The following is a 22,959-nucleotide window of genomic DNA, read 5'->3' as shown; positions in this document are numbered from 1 at the left end:
TGGTATTTGTTGCATTTTTCGTCAAAAAATTACGAATAATGATAGCACTGTGCGACGGTGCGTTATCATGGTGCAAAATCCACGAGTTTTCTGCCCACATTTCTGGTCTCTTTCGGCGAATTGCTTCACGCAAACGTCTCATAACGCCCAAATAATACTCTTTGTTTACTGTCTGGCCTTCTGGCAAAAATTCATGATGCACTACACCGTTGTAATCCATGAAAACCGTCAGCATTGCCTTCTTTTTTGACTGAAAACGACGTGGTTTTTTTGGTCTCGGCTCATTTGGTGAACGCCATTCACTTGCCTGATGTCTGGATTGCGTGTCGTACTCATAAACCCACGTCTCGTCTCCAGTACTGATCCTTTTGATGAATGTGGGATCGGATTCAGCCTCGCTAATCATGTCTTTTGCGACGTCAACACGGTCTCTTTTTTGCATGAAATTGAGGTCTTTTGGCACCTGCTACTTGCTGCTGCTACACGACGGAAACCCAAATCATTAACCACAATGTCTTGGGCGGATCCATAGGCAATGTTCAAGTCCTCCGCTATTTCTCTGATGGTTAATTTGCGGTTATTGACCAACATTTCTTTTACTTTATCAATTTTTTCACCGACTTTCGATGTCGATGGTCTGCCACTGCGTTCATCATCTTCGATTGACTCACGACCACTTCTGAACCGCTCGTGCCACTGGTAAACGACCGTTTTTTTTAGAGAATCGTTGCCGAAACACTTTTCCAACATTTCCAACGTCCGTGCGCCACTAAACCCGTTTTTTACGCAAAATTTAATACAAGTTCGTTGTTGCAAATTTAAATCCATTTCTGAAATTGTAAAAAATCGCCAACACACACAGAGATAGATGTACTCTTGGCTACGTAACTTTTGCAAATGTCAAGTTATGACACTAAGATTTAAAGGGAATATCAACAACAGATGTACCAATTTAACAAAAAAAAACAGAACTCAAATCGGAACGATGGGAGCGCCACACGGTGGTTATTCCGGGAACTTTTTGATCAAGGTAGTATGAGGTTAATGAAATTGAAGCAGACCTAAAGATAATGTAGAGAAGACCTCAGATGCAAAACTTCAAACGAGCAAGAAATGCACAATTTCGATGTTTGTCCATAGCCAAACGTGTAATGTGTGCCCCGTTAGAAGTCAGACTGTTTTTACACCACGACGATAACGCTTGCAATCTGTGACAGCGGTGCTCCTTACAGCAGATCATAAACACATTGAATCCACACCTTACGACGGGACCTCACACCGTGCACCTCATAAGATAATCCTCGGTTCTTTATGCAGAATTCATTCCTTCTCCGCATTTTTATCCCTTCGGTTCCCGGAAAATGTGAAAAAGGAACTCCGGGATAACCGACTTCGAGATCGTTGAAACCATTCGAGAGCTGGTAGGAAGCCTCAGGGGGGTGGAGGGAGAGGGTGCTAAAGAGAAACGTCCCCCCCCCAACCCCTTGGCATCTCCCGTCCCTCCCGTTTTCTTAAACGATTCCGCAACACCCCTCTCCCCCTCTTCCACGCGTAGCCCACGGCTCCATAACTCTATTCACCCCTCTTCTCCTCCTCACTTCGATGCTCCTCCCCCCCCAGGGGTTTCCTTGCGAAGTCTTTAGCCCTCATTCTCCCAATTTCACCCGCGACGTGACTCGGCGAGGAAATTTCGACCAATTGATCTGGCGAGAGGGGGGTCGCGCTCACCCCGCCCTCCCCCCAATTCACTTTCCTCGACCTTTTTCACCCCCCACATTTCTCCCGATCCGCCTCAAAACCATCGCACGGTCTTTTCACGTCGCAGATTCGAAAGGAACGCTCGATTTGTGAACGGTCTCATCCCTTACGCTCCTCCACCACCGCCCCCTCCCATTTCTTTCGATATCCCCTCGCTCGTTTCATGCCTCCTCCCCCCCACCCGACGACGACGACACGCCTTTCCCCTCGCCTCTGCCCCCCCCCCGTCCCCTCTCTCTCCCCCCCACACAAGCCAACCCTCTCCCGCAATTCTCACCGCCGTGCGGTCGAAAGGAGGAAGTGAATGGAAAATATTGGAGGTATTATTTGCAGATAAGTAGAGCGCTTTTAGGTGATGGAGAGAGGAGTAACCGCATGATAGAAAAATAGGGTCCGTTGCCAGTTGCCTTAATATGAGAGTGTTGCGGTTGCAGCTATCGTGGCGTCCCTCGAGTGAAGGATTTCGTGGTTGCAGCCGGAAGAATACCTTTTAAATGTATTTCTTGTCTACCAGTCCATCGTAAATTTCAACTTTTTCTTCACCAGCACTGATTTCTGAAAAAATTCCACGTCGTGTCTTCGGGGCGATTTTTAAGAGCTCTGCAAATATACGCACCTCTTACCTCTATGGAAGTTGGATACCTGTATCGTAAGAATGAGCATTAAAAATATCTAGGGCACTCCGTAGGTATTCGATATATAGGCTGACCCGCTGATTCACAAAAGAATGCCGTAAACCTTCACTCCCATGTCAATTATATTAATTAGAGAGTGTATCTAGTTTGGACACAGAGCTATCATATTCATGGAATTTGACGGAGTTCTGTCATCATCATAGGTCATCTGCGGTGGTCGTCGGGCCCAAGGAGACCTCCGCCATGCTTTACTTTCCTGTGTCTTCCTCTTCAGGAGTTCTATGGGTGATACTATGCTACCAGCTGCTAAAATTATCCATTTTCCTAATAGTATTGGGTGAAAGGCATGAAAACAAAATGGTATAAGAGAAAGGGGAGACTAAAACTAGTATTGATCTCTGGTGATGTCAGCGATGAATTGAAGATGAAAGTGAACGAAAGAGGTATCCTTCAGAAACCAAGTATTCATCTTTTCTAAATATTTAATATTCTCCGGCCTACACTCCGGTGTGATTGCGTAAACTGTCTAAAATCGATGCCTCTGTGTGATTTAAAATATCATTTTCCATTTCTGCCTAAACTTATCTTTCAAAACCGCATGTTTTTTTGCTTAATAGAATCCCCACCCATTCCGTGAGCATTCGAGAAGGGGTGACTTTGCTCATAAAGCCAGACTGCGGCTGCTTTGATGGGGCAAAATCATCTTTGGGCTGGAAGAATATCTCTTCCTCTGTTTGTTACTCTCCAACAGCGGTTGTGTGGTGTACTAAAATAACCGTTATTTTTTATTATCCTGACTTTTAATCCTTAGGCCCTTAATTTTTAATAACATTAATTCAATGATTATTATAAAAAAGTGGAATAAAGTGGAATAGCTAGGAAAAATTTTATTTTGAAAATTCAATCGTTTTTTTCTATTAATTCATTTATAATGATATGACATAATGTATTTATGCATCATTAAATATTGTAAACAGTCAATACAATTCACTTCAAAGTAATAGCTTTCTCGACAGTAATCAGATTCGGTTTTTGGAATTCTTGGGATCCGAAAAATTTGATGATAATCTAGGAGGGTTCAGATTACGGTAAATCTTTTCCGGTACTCAAATTCTCTTAAACCGTATTAAAGGAATACGAATAAATATAACAATGAGGAAAGGTGAACACGACACGTAAAATCTAGACAATGCATCGTAACGTATAGTCACTGACTTTGGTCATTGATGCGATTTGGCAGACGAGTGGGTAGAGGCCTCGGAAATGGACCAAAGGTCCTGAGTTCGATTTTAAGAGTCGTGTTTGAGTGCCACCACCTCCATCCAAGTTGTGTAGCATTTCGGGTACCAGTCCTTCCAGAGAAATCGCAGGTGGCTTACTTGGATTTTAGAACTGGGTCACATAATACGCGAATCTCACACGCCATTGGGCTTAGCACTAGATCAGCCTTGCCAAATAATAAAAAAAACCCTCTCAAGTCAAGGCAACCTCCGGGATATTACCATTTTTAATGGCCAGTGAAACTTATGTTTTTGGTTTGCATGTTCTTTAATTATGTTGGTCATTTATTTGAAGGTTTCAGAAAAAGGTTTTGTATCAAATGTATATTATAGTTGTATAATTGAATTGTCTATCACAGAATAATTGTCGCCGTATCTGTTCCCCAAAAATACCGAAGTCTTCCCGTAATAAACCAGTGGCCCCTTTAAGATGTTTCCGTCAAACCCTCTGAAACTAGTATAACATTATTTATAAGGCAGTATTATTTGGATATATATTGCTGAAAATGAAAAACAAATTGGTTTATTATGGATTTTTACGTTCTTTTGCCGATATCTCAAGAAATATTTTATTCACACTCTTGCTACCGACGACCCCCCCCCCCAGGCAATGTCTCTTTGTTCCCCCGAGTACCCATCCTCCACTCATTCTCATGCTATTATTTCTCTCGTCTCCATTGTAGGCAACTTCTGGCACCAAACCTCATGCAGAAGCATTTCCTGAACAGCGGAGCAGAGCAAGTCTCGAAGCAGGTTAGTGGAGAAAATCAAATTACAAGGTCCAACCCCTTTGCTCCTTTTTACTCCCTTCCAGCCCTCCCCCTCGTCATCCTCCTCCTGAACTGAAAAACATATATATATATATATACACACACACACACACGAGGGTCATCCGGAAAGTAGTACCCGTTCGTGAAAGAAAGACACAAAAGTAAATATTAACAAACATAAAAAATTTTATTTGAAAGAGGATACTTTAAACTACTTCTCAACATAATCTCCAAGCAAATTAAGGCATTTGTCATAACGTGTGACAAGTTTCTGTATTCCTGCTGCATAGTCCTTCGCCGCCAGCTCATTGAGATACGCGAGGGACCCATCTTGCACAAATTTTTGCATAATGCAGATGGTGTTTAACAATTTCATGAACAATTGTTCGAGAAACATTGGGAAAATGCTCACAGATGTCATCAATTGTGACGCGCCGATCGTTCCTCACGAATTCGTCAACTGAGCTCACCAGTTGGTCTGTAATGACAGACGGTCTCCCCGAACGCTCATCGTCGTGTGTGTTCCCCCTCCCCATGTTGAAGTTGCGACACCACCGCCGAACAGACGACTCGTCCATTACATTGTCTCCATACACCTCCTTTAATTGGCGATGAATATCACATGGGCGAACGTTTCTTGCATTGAGGAATTTAATCACTGCCCTCACTTCACAACTGGCGGCGTTCTCAATTTTTTTAAACATTGTAAACAATCACAGAAACAACACAGGCAATGCTAGCGTCACGCAACTTGGCTCAGAGAAGGCAGACAAGCCACTGAAGCTATCTGACCTCGTCCAGCGGCTACTCGCGTCGTCAGCACTTCATGCGGCACGAACGGGTACTACTTTCCGGATGACCCTCGTATACATATATATAATATATTATACATATATATATAATATATTATACATACATATATATATATATATATATATATATATTTCGCTGACGTAACATGGAAGTGTTGAATAATAAATTGGACAGCAACAAACAATTTAGAAACACATGAAAAGATCACTCACACATTATTTCTTGACCATTTTGATGGAATTTAGCTCCATTTTCATCGCAAGAAATAGAAGTAATGCTTACTTCTATTTTACTTCTGTTTACTTCCTTTTATCTTACTTCTAAGTATGCCATTACTTCTATCTCTTCTAATGAAGATGGAGCAGAATTCCGTCGACATGATCAAGAAATAACGGGTGAGTGGTCTTTTTATGTGTTTCTATATTGTTTGTTGCCGTCCAATTTACTATTCAACACTTCCATGTTACTTCGACAAAATCATCTATATAAATATATATATATGTACCATAAATACAGTAATCAACCAGAAGGTCGGTTTAGTAGGTGATGCATATAGATCCCCAGTACTAAGCCCTATTCGGCATTGTGTGGAATTCACACATCAGGGTAAGGGGGCCAGTTCCTTTCCCTGTGCCGGTTATGGTTTCCCAGGAAGACCTGGTACCCAAAAAATCACATAGCTTGGGTGGAGCTGCAGGTGCCCAGAGTGCCTTGCCTGGGAATCGAACCCAGCACCCTGCGGTCAGTAGTCTAACACTCTACCCACTGGACTACGGCGACCCATATATATATACATAATTAATTTAATTTAATATTATTTAAAATTTATGAATGCCCATATTACAACGAAGAAAGCAATCAGTGAACATTTAGATTAATAGTGAATAGTAATTAGTAAGGAACACTTTGATTATTAATTAATGCCAGTCAGTTTCCATAAATTGGTAACAAGATCCTGAGGCAAGTAAATATGGCCTTTATCAAAGAGAATATTCAAAAATACATGGAATAATGAATATGGATGAAATTTTTAAGGCAGAAGGAAGAGCGGAATATAAAATGTAAATGATGAAGAAAAAATAAGCTGTAAAACAAGACAAGAAGATCACAGGGGAAGTTACGAAGAAAATTGTCGAAAATTTTATTGTGAATACAATATCTAATCACTTTTAAAATTCTTATAATATAATGTGTATATTTTAAAATATTTTATATAACACATTAAAATGTTGAATTCTTCCTAAAAAGTTGCAAACATATGAAACCTTTTTCAGAACTGGGGATTAAGGAATAGGGTTAACTCAAGGCATCGGAACTCCACTTAACCCTTGTGTGTAGAGAATGCGGAGATTTCAGTTCGCCCCTTAATGGGGCAGCTCGCATTATCACCTCTACTTTTCTCTTCCTGCATTTAGCTTGTATTTTTCTACAAAGTGTATTACTTAGATTTGATCTAGTGATTAGTTTGCCGCTTGGTAAGCTTCAAATTCCTGAGAACGCCTTTCTATGTGCAAGTATCTAATTTCGACTGATTAGATACGACCCTAATCATCACCTCAAATGCGGCCGAAACGAAACTGAGGGGCTAATTAAAATCCGGAGTTGCTTTCCGTTTTCGGTAATAGCCTTTGCGTTAATATTTATCAAATTTGAGGCTCGCATGAATGAGTACACGAGTTCGTATTTCGTTCATATTTTATCGAATTTCCTGGCTAAGCGATGGGCTTCTTCCCCAGTTATTGAATATGGATAAGGTTTTTAATTTTACAGGAGACACTTCCCTTTTTGGCAGCGTGTGAGAAGAGCGGCGGGTCCCCCGAGAGCACGCGCCCTGTACGCTCTCCTGTCCACCCGCCCCATAGTATTTCGCTGCGTTTACAGCCTCCTCCCCCTTCTCCTAATCCCCTAATCAACTTGCCCCTCCCACTTCCGAAATCTATTTCTTTTCTTTCAACTCAAGACCCCTTGCTTTCTCTCACTCCTTCCGTGTGTCGCTGCTGCTGCTTCTACGATTACAACTACATACACCCGCACCGACCCGATAGCGACGCTGATTGTGCATTTCGATATTATTTGGTTATTACGTCATCATTTAATTAGACTTTAATGAAGTTAATTATCTCTAACGTTAATGGGTCAATCGTGCTTATCTGACACCTATGTTCCATATGATTTCAATGAAATTGTAGTTTTATTATTACCCCATGTACAGCAGCAATGTATTCCGAGAAACCGCGAGCACGACTCCCACAAAACCACCGACTCCCACTCTCGCAAAATTTCCTGAAAACAAGTGTCCGTTGCCTTTATTCTCTTCATGCCCGACCGACCGAAAACGTTCTCGAGCGAACGTATTCTATTTTCAGTTAACCATTAGAGTACAGCTATCCTTTTAATTTGATCATGAGAAGAATTTGTCGCTTGTAATACTCGTAGTACTGACACTGCGTGTTTCAGAAATAAAATTATTATATAATTTCCACATATTTTGACAAGGAAAAATTTGGTGACATCTATGGTAATATATTGAAATCTGAAAAGCTCATTTCCTTGGTTGTTAAACTTATTTAGGGAATGATCGTTCGTTTTTATTTCACTAATGATTTTCCCGTAATTATGGCATTCAAGAAAAATTGTCGATCGGGGTTTAGTTTTTCAAATGTTTACCTGATTATTATACTTTTTGATTAATCCAGCTAACTAGTGTGAAATTGTTGTATTTTGTTTAGATAATATCTTTTAACATTATTTCTAAGGAAGAAAGTGTGTTTTTAAACTGAAACTTTTGTCTCCATGACTTCTTTTAAGGCTCCTAATACAGAAACGTATTTCCCCGTACCTGCTGCCTATTGGGAATCTATATTTCAAGAATTTTCCATAATGTTGATGAACTAACTCTCACATGTTCTACATTAAGCTCAAAAAGTGTCATGCCATTATATCAATTGGAGGCTAACATCTTTGGGTGGTAGAGACATTAAAATAGTGGGTACATTTACTTCATCGCATCGGAGGAAATTACCCATGCATGAACTTTCTTGTTTTTATTCGGAATTTGTTTACTTTATTTCAAGATGTGATATCTGTTTATTTCGATATAAACTAATTTTTTGACCTTGAAAATGATAATGACTTGCGCTTAAAGCAACGAAACCCGCACAGGCCTAGCGATGTGGTTACGAGGGTAATACAATAGCAATGGAAACCTAAAATACTCCCTGCGCCAACTCAAATTCACCGTTCATTCTCGGGTAGTTCAGAAACTAGACTAGAGGACAACCTCTACATTAGATTAATCAACAATGCATCATCCTTCTCATTTAAGGGAGAACATTGAATATGTTAGCCTCTTGTAATTACCATCAAATAGGATAGTAATCCCGCCGTGAATGAAATCAATCTCTCTCACGAGAGCAGGTTGACGAACGGTTCATTTCCCTTAGTGTTTTGGCGATTCGATGGAGCCGGCGGGCAATCGGTCTACGGAGGATCATCGATCAATTAATTTATCATAATAGTTTTCGATAAATGTACGATCAGTCAATAACGACACACGTTGGACTTGACCTGATGGCTCCAATGATCAAGTCTTATTCGAGTTACGGAAGCACAAAAACGTTGACCTCGATCAGGACTTGATTTGCGTGTATACAAAGAGTCTCGGTGAATGGAAAAGAGTGAAAGGACGCCCTGTTCTCGGCGACGCATTCGTCCCCCCACCCCTCCCACATCCCGGCCGATGCATAACCTTCACGCCCTTCGTCCTCTGGTGCCCTCTTTCTCTCGACTTGCCATCATCATTCCAACTCCTTCAGGTGTCCCTCGACATGTCGCCAAATCCATCCTTTCACTCTTCTCAACCCCCCCCCCGTCTTCTTACCTTACCTCTTCCGGCCTCGCAGTCAACTTTTACCATTTCTTTCCACTTTCTTATAGTATATCTCTTTGGGACACACACACACTTAACCCATCTCCTTCCCCGAAACTACTAAAAAAAATATATCCCCAGTACCTCCTCTTTCGGACTTTACATCGGAGACCTCTTCCGGCCCTCGCGTCCCGTTGCTCCCTTCCCTACCGCATCAGCCCTAATATCGGAGTCGCCTCTCCGGCGGAGACCCTGCCCTTGGCGTGCTGCGTGAGAGGTGAGACGGGGCGGGGTTGGGAGGAAGCGATGGGTGGGCAATGGGGGGGATAAGGAAAAGAGTTCCTTCTGGGTGTAGAGTTGCAGAGGAAGGGAGAGAAAATGGAGTGGGAGGGGTGAGGATGGATCCTTGCCCCCTTACAACTTTTTCACTTTCTTTAGTGCTTTAGTTTTCCCATCTGCATATATTGTATGTATAAAAATATTAATATATAAAAATATCAATATATATATATATATATACATATACACATATATATATATATATATATATATATATATATATACATATACACACATATATATATATATATATATATATATATATATATATATATATGCACACACACACTAGTGGATGTACCTGGAATCGCCGGACCAAGGTAGCCACAGAGCTGTGACTGGATTTAATTGGAATAATGGGCCTTTTTATGTATCGTCTTATGCTGCCTGTGAGCGCGCGATCTTTTGTATGCTTTGGACAAACGCGAGCTCATTGCGAAGAGCCAGAAACCATCATTCATACATCCTTTGTATTCCTCCCAACAATCATCTCTCCTCCCCCACCATACCCAGCATTTCCTCATTTGTTTTTCCTTCAACTCACTTAACCTTTTTCATCTGTCTCCACACCCACATTTCGAAAACCTCGAATCTATGCCTATCGATGCGCAAAACAAAACTAGACATTTTACTGAAGTACATTTCCAAAAAAATTAATAAAGGCTTATTTTTTACTTCGTATGCTTAGTGTGTAATCAACCCTGTCACACACGCGATGGCGGACGTTAGCCTGTATTGTAAATAGATATAATGTGAGAGTATCCAGCGGCGTACCCTGGAATTCAACCCAGTCCCTTCAATCATGAGCTAAGGGATGTCTATCCACGGGACGTCTGTCGCACGAAATTATTTCAAAAGAAATTAATTCAAAAGATTAAGAAAAAATATGAATAAATTATTTCAGAAGAAATCACTGCATACTACTGCATGTATAAATCTTAACAACACTAAAAATTTTACCCAAAAATTTTCTCTCCAAAGCATGGGGTCATCATAGCTACCATTATTAAATTTTTGACCTGAATGGATTGATGATGTAAATAAAATATTTGAAATTAAAACAAACTCAAACAAACAAATCTTGATATACTTTAAAATTAAAAATGGAAAGAAAAATCATTCGAGTACCGTTTTGCTCCCCGCTATAATTGTACATTAAATTTCAAAGAAACTGCGGGAGATGCCGCGGGAGATCCCGGGATGACTGGGATCCCGGTCAAGGCGAATGATTATTACATTCTGAAGTTGTTGCATTTTTACACTAACGTTTTTTGAATTCTTGGAAACTTCCTAATCTTAACTCTTATTTCGATGTCTTTCCTTTTAATTGCCATTAATTTGGTCTATAATTAAATTAAAATACTCTTCTTCACTGAAAGATATCTCTAGATCGTTAATATAAAAACAGATGAAAAAGTAGCACATAATCATTTGGGTGTCTGGAATGCAATGTCGTGTAACGAAAGAAGTCATGAGAGAAAATGCGTATTTTCATCACTATAAATTCACACTACCTTACACACAATTTTCCATACATTTAATTTTAAACGGCAATAAGGTTACCAAAACGTTTTCAATGTAACAACAAGAAATTTTTTGATTAAACTCAAATACTCTGCTTCTATTCGAGATTGTTTCTCATATGTGCAATTAGCGAGATTGTAAATGTTCCTCTCTGCAGAGATTTTCCATAAATATCAACGTTTCATTTTATTTGATTTTAATCAGACTTTCAACAAGTTTCTCGCTGATCCCTAATGTTTATTTTCAGTTTTCATTAAAAAATTTAACCATAAATCTTTTTAAATATACCCTTGTAATATGCGCTAATGGTTCGAGCCACTTAAATACGGGGCGCGCATTTTCACGATTGGACTAGAACCGACAGCGCTTGGATTGGCAAACGAGTGCGTCGGCTAATCGAGTAACACGGCCTCATACAATCGCGAAATCCTAGAAATCATATATTTTCCACTAAGCCTTTCTACAAATAATGATGTAATTCCAGGCACTGAGTTGTATCCTTGATGGGGTGGTGCAGCCATTGAAATAGCGAGGATGAAATAAATGCACCACCCATCGAGTAAAAATCCTCAACTATCGAACAAAATTCTCTCCGCCCAATTCCTCTCCGCTATACTTTTTGCCCTTTCCTCCGAGGCAGTTCCATTTTCTTTTGAGCCCATCTGTAAGAGTTAGTGGAGAGGCTATCCCCCCCCACCCTGCGCCCTCCCCATTCCTCCCGAATCTCGCTCTTCCTTCCCCAGCACATCCCTCCATCCTATCACTAGCCCAGATCCCTCCCCCATTTCCATTCTTGCTCGATTCGAGAGTCTTCGAGTTCGTGTCCATGCGTGTGTTCTCGCGTGGCACGCGTGTGCTTGCGCTCTGCTCACGTGTGCGTGGCCAACGAGGGATGGTCGAGAGGAGTGATCCTCGGGAAACTTTGGGACCCTCCGCCCAACCCAGCCACCCACTCGCCACCCTCTTTTTCTTTTTTTTATTTCAGGGCCCGCCTTCAATCTCTCTCCTTCCCATCCACATTCGACCCGGTTCCGCCACCTCTACTCCCCCTCCCCTCCTCCACGTACACACACAGACATTCTCTCGAGGCCCCATAAAACCCACCCCGCCGTTCGCTTCCGATTCCCACCCCTTCCTCCGCCTCCAACTCACGCAAAAAAATGAGACAGTATATAAGAGTGGGGCTCTTCAAACCTTTCCTTCTCTCGATTCATCAAATCTCTCTCCTCAGCCCCATTCCCCTTCGTTCGCTCCCTCCCACCACCCCACCTCATCTCCAGGCCAATATTTTATTCTCCCTACCTCCCCGCCCATTGTTTCCCCCATCCCTCGGTGTCGTCTCCAGGGTGGGTTATTTCTAAGCCTGCCGTGTCTCCCCCCCGCCGCCCTCCGGATAACTCTCCCGGAGAGAGAGGGAGAGGCATTCGTACGCACTTACCCCCTCCCTCCCCTGCGTCCTGTCGACGAACGTCCTTCGACTTTGGTAGTTTTATTACTTTTACTCACGTATAAAGAAAGAAATGTTTTCGAGAGAATACCATCCAAGGAATTAGATTTCCGCTTGTTTTCATATGCGCAATTCGTCTGATTTTTATTTGAGTTTATTTTAGTAACACGTCAATTGTTCTCCCGTCTTGATTGTCTTTGTACACGAACATTGGACGCATTGGCGCGCACTTCACTCATATATACCTGCGATTGAGTTCGCGTGGAGGCCAGTGACGCCCTTTTCGGTTACGCCTTGTGTCTCTACTAAGGCTATCGCGTGATTTAGTACTTAGGCTGACCACAAGGTATGTGTTTTGTATTTTTAGGAATATCGTGAATATCATAGCATATAAAAAGAGGTAGAAACACTTGTCTCAAAATTCATGCCTTCTCTAGCTTTGCCAAGTGCAATTATTCTGTGATGTGAAAGCGTAACAGACTAAGCAGATATCTACCTCCCAGGAATGAAAAGCTACATGATTGATTTAAAATTTATCTTCAACTTTCATAGTTGTCTATTGGCAATGTTGACTTACAAGATTGAAAATGCTATCGAGTATTTTTTCAGAGGAAAATAAGGTCCCTCCAATAAGTACTACACGTATGGCAATGTCACAGAGAGCCAATTATTCAGTGCTAGGAGTATCTTCCTTTTCCGAGCCCTGATTTCATCCCCTTATCATTTTTAAAAGATGTCTTCCTACAGGCACCGATTTAATGGATGTGAGGAAACTTCGAGCCCGTAACAATGCAATTGTCATCTTCTTTCACCTTCCATTGGACCAAATGTTTGAGGGAACACTTTTTTTAGTCCGTTTAAAATATGCACGCCATTTTCTATAACATTCAAAACATTAAATTAGTAATACATAAGAAATTAAAAATGCTTACTTTATGACCCTCTTGAATAACTGCCCTCCAAAACTAAAAAGGAGAAGTAAAGCTAAGACTACGAACCGAAGAAGCAATGACAATAATTAGACGCATGACATACAAATATAGCATAGTATATTGTATATCAAGGCCCTTAAAAGAGAATATCGGCAGTTTATATCAACCGAACAAAATGAAGCGAACAGACTCCGAAAATAACGGATTTAAACACTCTTCCTATCGCTTAATTCTCGACCGTATCTGGAAAGCTAACGGTGTACTCCATCCATGGAAGATCGTGCTGTCATCTGCGTTTTCCTTTTATGAACACTTCATAAGAGTAGTACAATATTCATAAGGTCATTCCAAATGCCTGCGTGCTATCTTATACCTACAAGGTAGGAGTCCAGTAACCACTCTACAAACCTTTGGCCTTTCAGTTACCGGTGTGAGATGTACATGTTTTTATAATAACGCGAACACATACAAATTTAGGCGGTATTTGATGCGTCGTAGTAGTTACGTAGCTACTAGTAACTGCGTAAACTAGCGATTACTTCCCCAGATTTCTACCCAAATCTGCAATCTCTTGTGTTTCATTTTTACTGATTCATCTCTCCACCGTAGGTAGGTTTTACTCGTCGTAGTTGTAATGGGGATGTGAATTTTGTATTTTCCAGAGTGCGACCTCGACTCTCTAATCCCTTCACGTCCCCTGCCCATCCCAGAGCAGTTCCCATCATTCCCCCTTCAATCCCAGGGACTAAATCCACCCCTTCACCTCCTACCAATGGCGGATATCACCCGAAACATTTTTCCAAGGAATTTTCGACCACTCGCTCGGGGAGGAGATGGCTCCATTCGATCAAAGTTTATTAGCTAGTCCTCGTTAAAATTGTTTCCTGTTTGTCACTCCTGAGGTAGAAAATTTTGCCAATTTTGTAAAGTCTCCCCGAAAACTATTGCCGTCGTTTTTTTCGATTGAAACCCGCGCTAAGCCGAATGCCGCCATCGACCCACCTCCTTCCCTCCCTCTCTCGCCGCAGCGGCTCTCAGTCCTCTTCTCCTCCCCGAGCATTCGAATAGCAGCAAATACAATGAGTCCCCTTCACTCATTTGAGTAAGTATCCTATCATGCTGGTGGTATCCCGAACTCCTAAACTACTCCGTTAACATGAGCAAAAAGAAGGGTGTCATTTACAAGGGCGAGTAATTATAGTAGCCCCACATCAAATGCTTGTTCCAATTAAAGTTATAGTGCCAAATAAAACGGAATGTAGCAAATCACTCATACTCAATGTGCAACCAACTTAGTAATTGTTGCAAGTGGTGGTGTTTTAACTGGTTAATGTTGTAATGGAATGAAAATTTAGTAAATTATTGAGTGTATCACATGTGCTTATTATTTCCATCAGCAAATATAATCAAGAAGTGACCGTATTTTGATGGAAATGGCCGCTAATTTTCATATTTTTTATCAGTTACTAAGTCATCATCAAGTAACTATCTTTAATTTAATTCTTTGAAAGGCCAACATTTCTCTTTGATTCTCGTATGTATTATACCTAAGTCCTTCCCCGTGGGCACTTCTCTATTATTTTTATTAATATTTACTGAGTCACATTCAGATAGGCTCGTGTATTTGGACTTTGCTTTATCGTTTTAATGTCATACACATGATCGGCTGCCATTAATATTATGCATTAACAATGCATTGACAATGACGAGCTGCCATTAATAGTACTCTCTCTAGCTGCAATACATTTCAATCTTTTCGTACGGATCCCATACAATTTAGGTATGCATTAGGATTGGTCGTATGTTATATGTAAAAATTGAAGCTTTTTGAGTGCCTTTGTTTATCCTTTCAAAATCCCTGTGTTTAAGAAACTCATTTGTTCAGCATATGATTCTCGAATACAAATTTGCATTTCCTATTTTTTCTAACAGTTTATCGTGTGGGATTCCTCGTTAAGTTATCTAACAATCAAGTCCAAAATAACTGCAAGTAAATTTGGGTCACGATGATTCTGGCTCTTCTTCCCCAATTGTCCTCCGTATTGTGCTATCCCGGATACATTTCTGTATACATATTTATTTTATCTGCCAATTTTATTTGCAGTATTCACCTCCTGAACCACATTTCGAGAGTTTCTAATCTTTGCTGGTCTAAGTTTCCATTGATTTTGGTCTTGGAACCTGTGAATACATATAATAGGAATATTTCACCTGTATTTACTTTTATTTAAACTTAACTTCTTTGAGTATAGTGGATGCCTCGTCTTGGTAAATACTGTTTTTCGGTTCGTTTGCCGTCGGTAAGAGGATTTATATAAAATGGAGGGATAGGTGACGTCCCTCTGTGATCTCATGCCACCCTTCTTCCGACACTCGTGAATCATACTACTTTTCTCTGCTCTTCGTGAAATCTGCATATTCTCCCTTACGCAAGCTAAAATTTTATTTTCTTCACCTTAATTTTATATCCCTGAAGTGGGTATTTCGTCCATTTCGTTTGATGATGCCTGCAGTTCTTCAGCATTCGGCAATTTCAACCAACTCAAAATGAAATGTGCTAATTTCTTCTTTATTCACTCTCATTCACTCTCATTCCTTTCATGTCTATCCCACATGCTTCTTGTAGTGCCCCTTTAATGCCATCATGATACTCGTCTCAAAGTCCCCACCAATCTTCTACTTTCGTGGTGGTCTTTGATTATTCCAAACAGGCTTTCCTTGGCATTACCTCCCTCCGTGCGCCTTCATATTCTCTCCGCTGATTTTTTTCCGCCCCGGGCTTTTTGTGTTTCTTTAGGCCTTTCGCTATTTTCTTCTCATTCACTTCTCCGTATACCTGGGAGCGCACCATGGTTTTCGTCCACCTCGCTCTCCTCTTTTCTTAGGTCATCTTCTGGAAGTCATTGAGCCAGTTCCTCGATGAACTCATTCCATTCTTTTCCTATGCCTTCAACCTCACTCATTAGATAATATTACTTATGAACAATGTACCATCTAAAAATAAGATATAATAGATACCAGCATATTTTCTAATTTCAATTTTTCCATTGTGTTGAAGAAGTAGGAAAAATTATTTTTGTTCAAAATTTCTATTTGTTTTTCATAAGACTATGAAAATACACTTTAGACGCAATTGTTCTCAATTTTCTACTAACAGAAAATTTTAAGTTTTTCAAATCAATGATTGGCAAAATTCGATTGAATTATCTAATTAGAAATAAAACAAACGTTTTTCTCCTAAACGTCACTTAAGAATTATAATTATAGTATATAAAAGAAATACCAGTGTATAAAATTTACTAGAGAAGTATAGGAAGTAAACTAATCTTTGTGAAAAATATTAATGACCTGTTTGAGAATGAATATTACGCACCATTAATGCCAATGGATTTCATTTTGTATAATAATTATTATGAATTCCCAGAAAAACACGAGTTAGGATGATCATTTGAAGCTATGAAGTCCTTATCTAATAAAAATATGGCCTTTCATTTACACGAACTGGGTCACATGGATGAAGCACGCAAAGATGAGTATGGGACGATGATCGCAGACCCGGCCATCCCGAGAAGGAAAAACCAGGATCGTTGTGCTGTATGGGCTCCTCGTAAAAGTCCAGTGGATCAGAATATTTTAAAATGAAAGTCCCCAGCATGGTTGGTGCTCCGGGAAAGGTCAACAAGTCGGATCAGAGAGTTTTACGGGTCGCCGGAGTCTCGAGTTGGGTGGCAAAGGATGGAGAGAGAGGGGGAGAGGAAGGGGAGAGTGAAGGGATGAGAGATGGGTTGCCAGGGAGATGGGATGGGAGGCGAGGGAAGGAGGAAAGGGGATAGGGCGTCGAAGGATGGATGAAAGGAGGAGGTGATTGACTCTTAGGTTCATCACTTAAAAAAACGGTGATGGAGCTAAGAGGTAGTTTTAAAATTATGATTAAAAATCAATTGTGACATTATTGTGCAGCTTCATATTGCAAAGGCAATTTTTTTTAATGTTTGCCTTATTTTTTCCACGCCATTTAGCCACTTGTACCGTTTCATGAAAACATTCTTCGTGAGGAAATTCAGATCCTCGCCCTCCGATTTTGGTCCCATTTATCGTCAACTCCCTGATTTATAATATTTTTTTACCTAGATCTGTTTTTTTACATTGGCCTAGAGATGATCAGGTCATTAACCAACCAAAATACACAAATGCAAACGGAACATATAAAAATACTCGCTGTTTGGTTGCTTTTGGCAACCCCCTAAAGTCATTATCATCACCATCATCAACATCTAAAGGCCTTGTCGTCAAAGCCGTGTTTTTATTATCCTTGCTATTTTCTCCAAGTAAGCTTGAGGTGTCAAGGGATTAGTTGTGTTTAATAATAAGGGACTGCCTTGTCTCTTGCTCAATGTTTTTAACATAGCTCTCTTGGTTGTCCTTTTGGTTTTATCTCACCACTTCCTCTTCAAATGATAGCAATGGAATATGCCATGATATACTAACGAACCGTTTTGTCGTAATTTACCCTTCTTTTTTAAAAAGCAGTCAGTTTTTTCTCTTCGGCTGAATATTTTCATTGCTGTTTAATCTAAACAGATCGTAGTCGTCAGTTTTCTCCATATACACTTGTCCATTGCCTAAAGTTTGATTCCTTTCACTTTCCTGACCCATTTCTGACCATCATATAATAATACACTCCAAGTGAGCATTTAGGTGAACTTTTTCCCGTTTCCATGCGTGTATTATTGTCAATTATAATGTTTTTTAATGCTTAATTTGATAAGCTACTCTTCTTTCAATCTCTATTTTGCGGTTATTTTCGTTATCAATAATGCTCTTCAAAAATAAAACCATTTTAATCTGCTCCAAGATTATGCTACGTTTATGCTAGATTAGCACTTTATCGCGTCTTCTCTATTTCTGTTGTTTTTGGTCTCCTTCGTGTTGGACCTCGTTTTAAAAGCCTTTGGACGGTATTTTGACCATTATATTGAAAGCCTATTTATTGTTTAACAGCCTGCGATTTTATTACAGGCATATTACCTGTATGTCATCCTCAAAGAGGATACTGTTGATATTTCTTCCATTCTCTACAACACCTTTGGTCTTTCCTTTCATTCATTCATTTGCTTCCTCCATAAATACATTAAATAGTTACGGACGGGATAAGGGACAGTCTTGCCACACATTTCTTCCATTCCATTACACTCGCTTATATCAATTTCAGCCTTCTGCGTCTTATAAAATTTAGAATTATTCTTTTATCCTATCAAATCAATCAACGCCGATATTTGCCATTGCTTGAAATGTTAGTTCCCAGATCTTTATCTTCGTCTCTTAGCAAGCATCTCCAAATGTTTGAATTGTCGCTACTTCCATATAATTAACCTTGAATAAAGCGTTGCGTGCCTCTGGTCCACACCAATGGTCAATCTGGTGTCCCTGGCCAAAGTATGACCGCCGAGTAGCCCAGCTGAAGGAAGAAGCGGGCGCCGTCGCTGCACTCCTGCCCCGCAGAGGTGGTCGGCCTCTCCCGGGGGGCGCCGAGGGGTGGCGCAGGGGTGGAAGGAGAAGGGGGCGAGAGGAGACGAGAGGGTGCGGCAGTTCCTCGCTACGCGTTGGAGATGCGTTCCTGAAGACTGCGACGACGACGCTTAGCGGGACATTGCTGCACCGCATCGTGTCTGGCTATTGAGCAGCGCGGACTCCCGCCCGTCTCCCGACGGGGGCGGAGGACCACGCCCCTCCCCCGGCGCCGCCGCGGACACCTCTATCGCACCCTGAAAGCCATCGCGAGGGCGTGTGGCAGAGGGTGTTGCGTCACCGTTCATTATAATAAATGGTGCTTGGATATTAATGGCATTCTGAAAGTTCAAATTTGTCGTAAATTATGTTTCTTACTGTCGCCATGAATTTTGAAAGGGAAGATGTTGGGTAACATAAAATTGATCTGCTCAGCAGTCAATTTTTCCTAGCTTTTCGCCGTGATCTCGCCTACCAATTTAATGCAGCGTTGATATTAATCCTTCTGCGTTAATATTTAATGCAAATTTTTAGCACTTCTTAAAAAGTTAAAGCCGTGCATTGAATCTTCTTGCTTTCAGTGTCTCCCAGATAAGGCTTTTCAAGAAATATGTCACTGCTGGTTTATAACTATTCCTCACAAAACTAGCACATTTTCTTTGAACTTTGTGAAATTCCGAAATTCAGTCCTACGAAGGGTCCCGAACGCTCGACGCTTATTTAGAGTGAGGTCTCATTAGCTTGAAAAATAACACTTCCCCTACGCTGTTTCATTTGAATTATAATTCCCCACTCCATTCGGTCGATGAACTCTAATTTCCTGGATGCAGCTCCACAGATTTTCCTTGCGTGTATTCCCCATTATTGGTCCGACGAGTAGGGCCAATGGGGGAGGAGCGGACAGAGTGACAATCCCACGCAGCCCCCCCCCCCCCCGAATGCTGTCATTTAGCAAAAGGGAGTTGGGAGCACCGCGGATTGATTCCGATCGGGGAAGGTGGTGGTATGTGTGTGGGGAGGGGAGGTAGAGTGAAACCAGGGCGTCGTGCTTCGGAGGGGTTTCGTGTCGCACAACGTGATTGAAGGGTTATGCCCGCGTGAAGGCGGACAATGTCGGAATAGGCGCGTCGCGTAATCCGCCCCACGTGAGTGGAGGGCTGCCGTCCGTGAATGGAGGCGAAGGAACTCGTGTGCGTCCTATCGTGGTGAATCATGGTGAGCGCTGAGAACGCAAATACTACTAAGCCGTATATAAATACGGGGCTATCCGTTCAATCCTGCATCTGTGATTTATGATGAAATGCTGGTAGCAGATGCCCTCCAACATATGGTGTAAAAGTACGTTCCTTAAAAAAAAATAGTTACTTAGCGGTGCATAATATATCTTACTGTGTAGGTAGCGGGAAACCTCGTTTCAGTTACACATTCCGCCGCGCCCTTGGGGCAGAAATCCCTCCAGATGTGGGCGCGGTTGCCCGTGAGTTTTCGTTTGTTTATTCGTTGGGATTTTGTGCGCGTTCCGCAGATGATTTCATTTGTTTCTGATTTTCAATGTGCATTTAATATAGCGAGCAATCACCTTTTGCTCTCATGCACATTTCCTGTAGATTAAACTTGTCGTTGCGAGGGGCAACGAGTAATATTCCCACGGTTTACCCGCAAATCCGAAGATTTGTAAAGTTATTCAAACATTCAGTGAAAGATAATTAAAATAAACCATATCAAATAGATCGTTTCATAAACATTAGTTTCGCCAAGAAAATTATCGACTAAGGTATTTTTACGTGTGTCTGCGGCCAAGTATTATGGGATTGCATTCATTTCAAACAGAGTTAGCTTATTATATCCTAAGGGATAATTATGCTAGAATAAATCGTTATATTTTACTTATGGTTTTTTTTGCACCAAAATTCCTTGTTAAGGAATAGAAACATTTTCCTTTAAAAAGAAGATTCTTTTATGAACGCTTTTAGTCTTTCATGTAAAAAATTTTAATTGCTTCTGAAAAACGCTCCTCCTCCTTCTTCGAACGCTTCGATGCCAGTCTACGTCCTTTAGCTGGAGACTGTCGATATGAATAAAGTGTCGGAGATAACTATCAGTTGGCACACACCTAATAAAGTTAGTTACCAATTGCTCCCATACTTTGTTTTCATAGACGAGAAATACAATTTATTGCACTTAAATTGTTATAACACAGATTTTTATAATACTCAATATTAAATATATGTTAATTTTTAAGTGATGCACAAAAATATAATCGACCTAAAAAATTATCTTGTTATGTATTTACCCTTTTTGTTTCGCCTCAGCGGTGTTGCCAAACCAAATTGTCCGCCAAGCAGCACACGCATGATGCTCAAGTGCGATTGTCGTTGTGTAACACACACCTCGGTGCCATACGTACACCACGATGTTCATACGCATATAATACGAAACCTATGGCAGACAACGCCCACTGTTTTGTGAGGGAGTTGTGTCATTGGGTGCCCAAAGCATCGCGTCCCCTCCCTCCCCCGTTGCTGGCGCTCATCCCGCCCGCCCTCTCTGAGGTGGGAGCGGGGAGAGGTAGGACCCTGGCAGGGTGGAGATGGGGGTGCAGGGAATCGGTGCGGAATGGGGATTTGCGGGGGTGAGGGGAGAGTGGGGCATAAAAGGGAAACAAAAATAAGAGGGGAATATGAGCCGGGAAGGATGGATGGTTTTCCAAACGAAGTGTTTTCTTGGGACTGAGAAAGAGGAACCTTAATGAGGGGATCCAATTGCCCGGAAAAACCGCTCTCTGAAGCTTTAAAAAATATCGCTGACGTAACCGAAAGCGAGTTGGATGCGATGATGCCTGTGCGTATGCCTTTCAGAGATGGAATGGAGTCTGGCTTTCATAGGGCCGCGATAGTAATAAAATGAGATTGCACACGACCTCCCCCGGAGACTATTGCGCATGAAAATGCTTATGAGCGGTGTTGTGGCAGTCCATTTAAGGATGACTTTTTACATTTGTCTTCTCTTTGTTACTCATGGTGCTGAAGGGAATGGACATGTTTTTTCATGTTGGAATATGTTGGCGTCCGTTAAAATTTATGAAATTTCTTATTTTCATGGAAATAATAATTCATTTTACTCATTCCAAATACTTGCGCGTTGAATTTTAAAGGATCTTTAATAAAAAAAGTTCGATGTGGAGCTCATTTTTGCATCGTTCCGAAACTCGGTCGTTAAGGCAAGAGGATGAGCGGAGGTTTTTGAGATGTGAGTGTAGAGAAAAATTGAGAAAAAGAAATAGGAAATGCAAGCGAATGAAAAGGTATGTACTAGGCGTGACAGGCACCAAACGGTTTTTGGAAGAAATACGGCGAAAGTTGGAATGGTTGATGTTTGTGACGTTTGCTATCCAATGCAGTGAAAAAGAGGGTAGAATTATGAAAAAAGGTAATGATAGGAAATTATTGCAGATTTTGATAAAAATTCACGATGTAACATAGCCTAGGTCCGAGTTGGATAAACACTTTTCAGGAAATTTTTGTGATTGGAAGCACCCTTTTTTTGTAAAAAAAATCTTTTTTACGTACACATAGCATTACATTTTTAGCTCAGAATTAAGATTTCAATTCATTCACTTCCGAATATCATTGTCATGTTACACCTTAATTTCATGCATTTATGTGACCATATGCGTTAGCCTGGATCATGAAACCCTTGCATACCCTGTATAGGTGCCGGTGAAATTTAGTTGTAAATGAAAAGTAAACACTAAATTATCAGCAAAGGAACTGACGTTCTATCGTTCCTTCTTTTGATTGGCCAAAAATCCGCCATCGCTTCGTGAGCTTTGGCAAAATATACGCACGATTTTGCATGAAGTGTGTGGTAGTAGAGACAGAAGGGAGGAAAATTTTTAATCCCCCGCGGCAGGACTCGTTAACATAATCTGAGGTGCGTTAATCTGCTGCTCATTAAAAATATTTGGTGATAATCAATGATGCGGTAATTTTGGTTTAACCCTCGAAGTAAAACAGACCATGTGTTCTATTTTCATGTGGCTTGCTTTGAATATTGAGTCTTAAGCGGTTACCCGAGCAATCATG

General features: G+C 41.0%; 1 protein-coding gene across 1 annotated transcript in view; it reads left to right on the top strand.

Annotated features, from left to right (window-relative positions):
• mmd (disintegrin and metalloproteinase domain-containing protein mind-meld) overlaps positions 1–22,959 on the top strand; it is a 997,749-nt gene that overhangs the window by 746,803 nt on the left and 227,987 nt on the right. Inside the window, exon 9 of the mRNA XM_071590726.1 lies at positions 4,357–4,426. Within this exon, the coding sequence (XP_071446827.1) occupies positions 4,357–4,426 (70 nt within the window). The remainder of the gene's footprint in view (positions 1–4,356; positions 4,427–22,959) is intronic.

This window comes from Hetaerina americana, unplaced genomic scaffold (genome assembly GCF_022747635.1).
Source record: "Hetaerina americana unplaced genomic scaffold, ioHetAmer1.1.p SCAF_4, whole genome shotgun sequence".
NCBI classification, from domain to species: domain Eukaryota; kingdom Metazoa; phylum Arthropoda; class Insecta; order Odonata; family Calopterygidae; genus Hetaerina; species Hetaerina americana.
The sequence above is the reverse complement of the archived record's forward strand: the minus strand, read 5'-3'. Positions and strand labels throughout refer to the sequence as shown.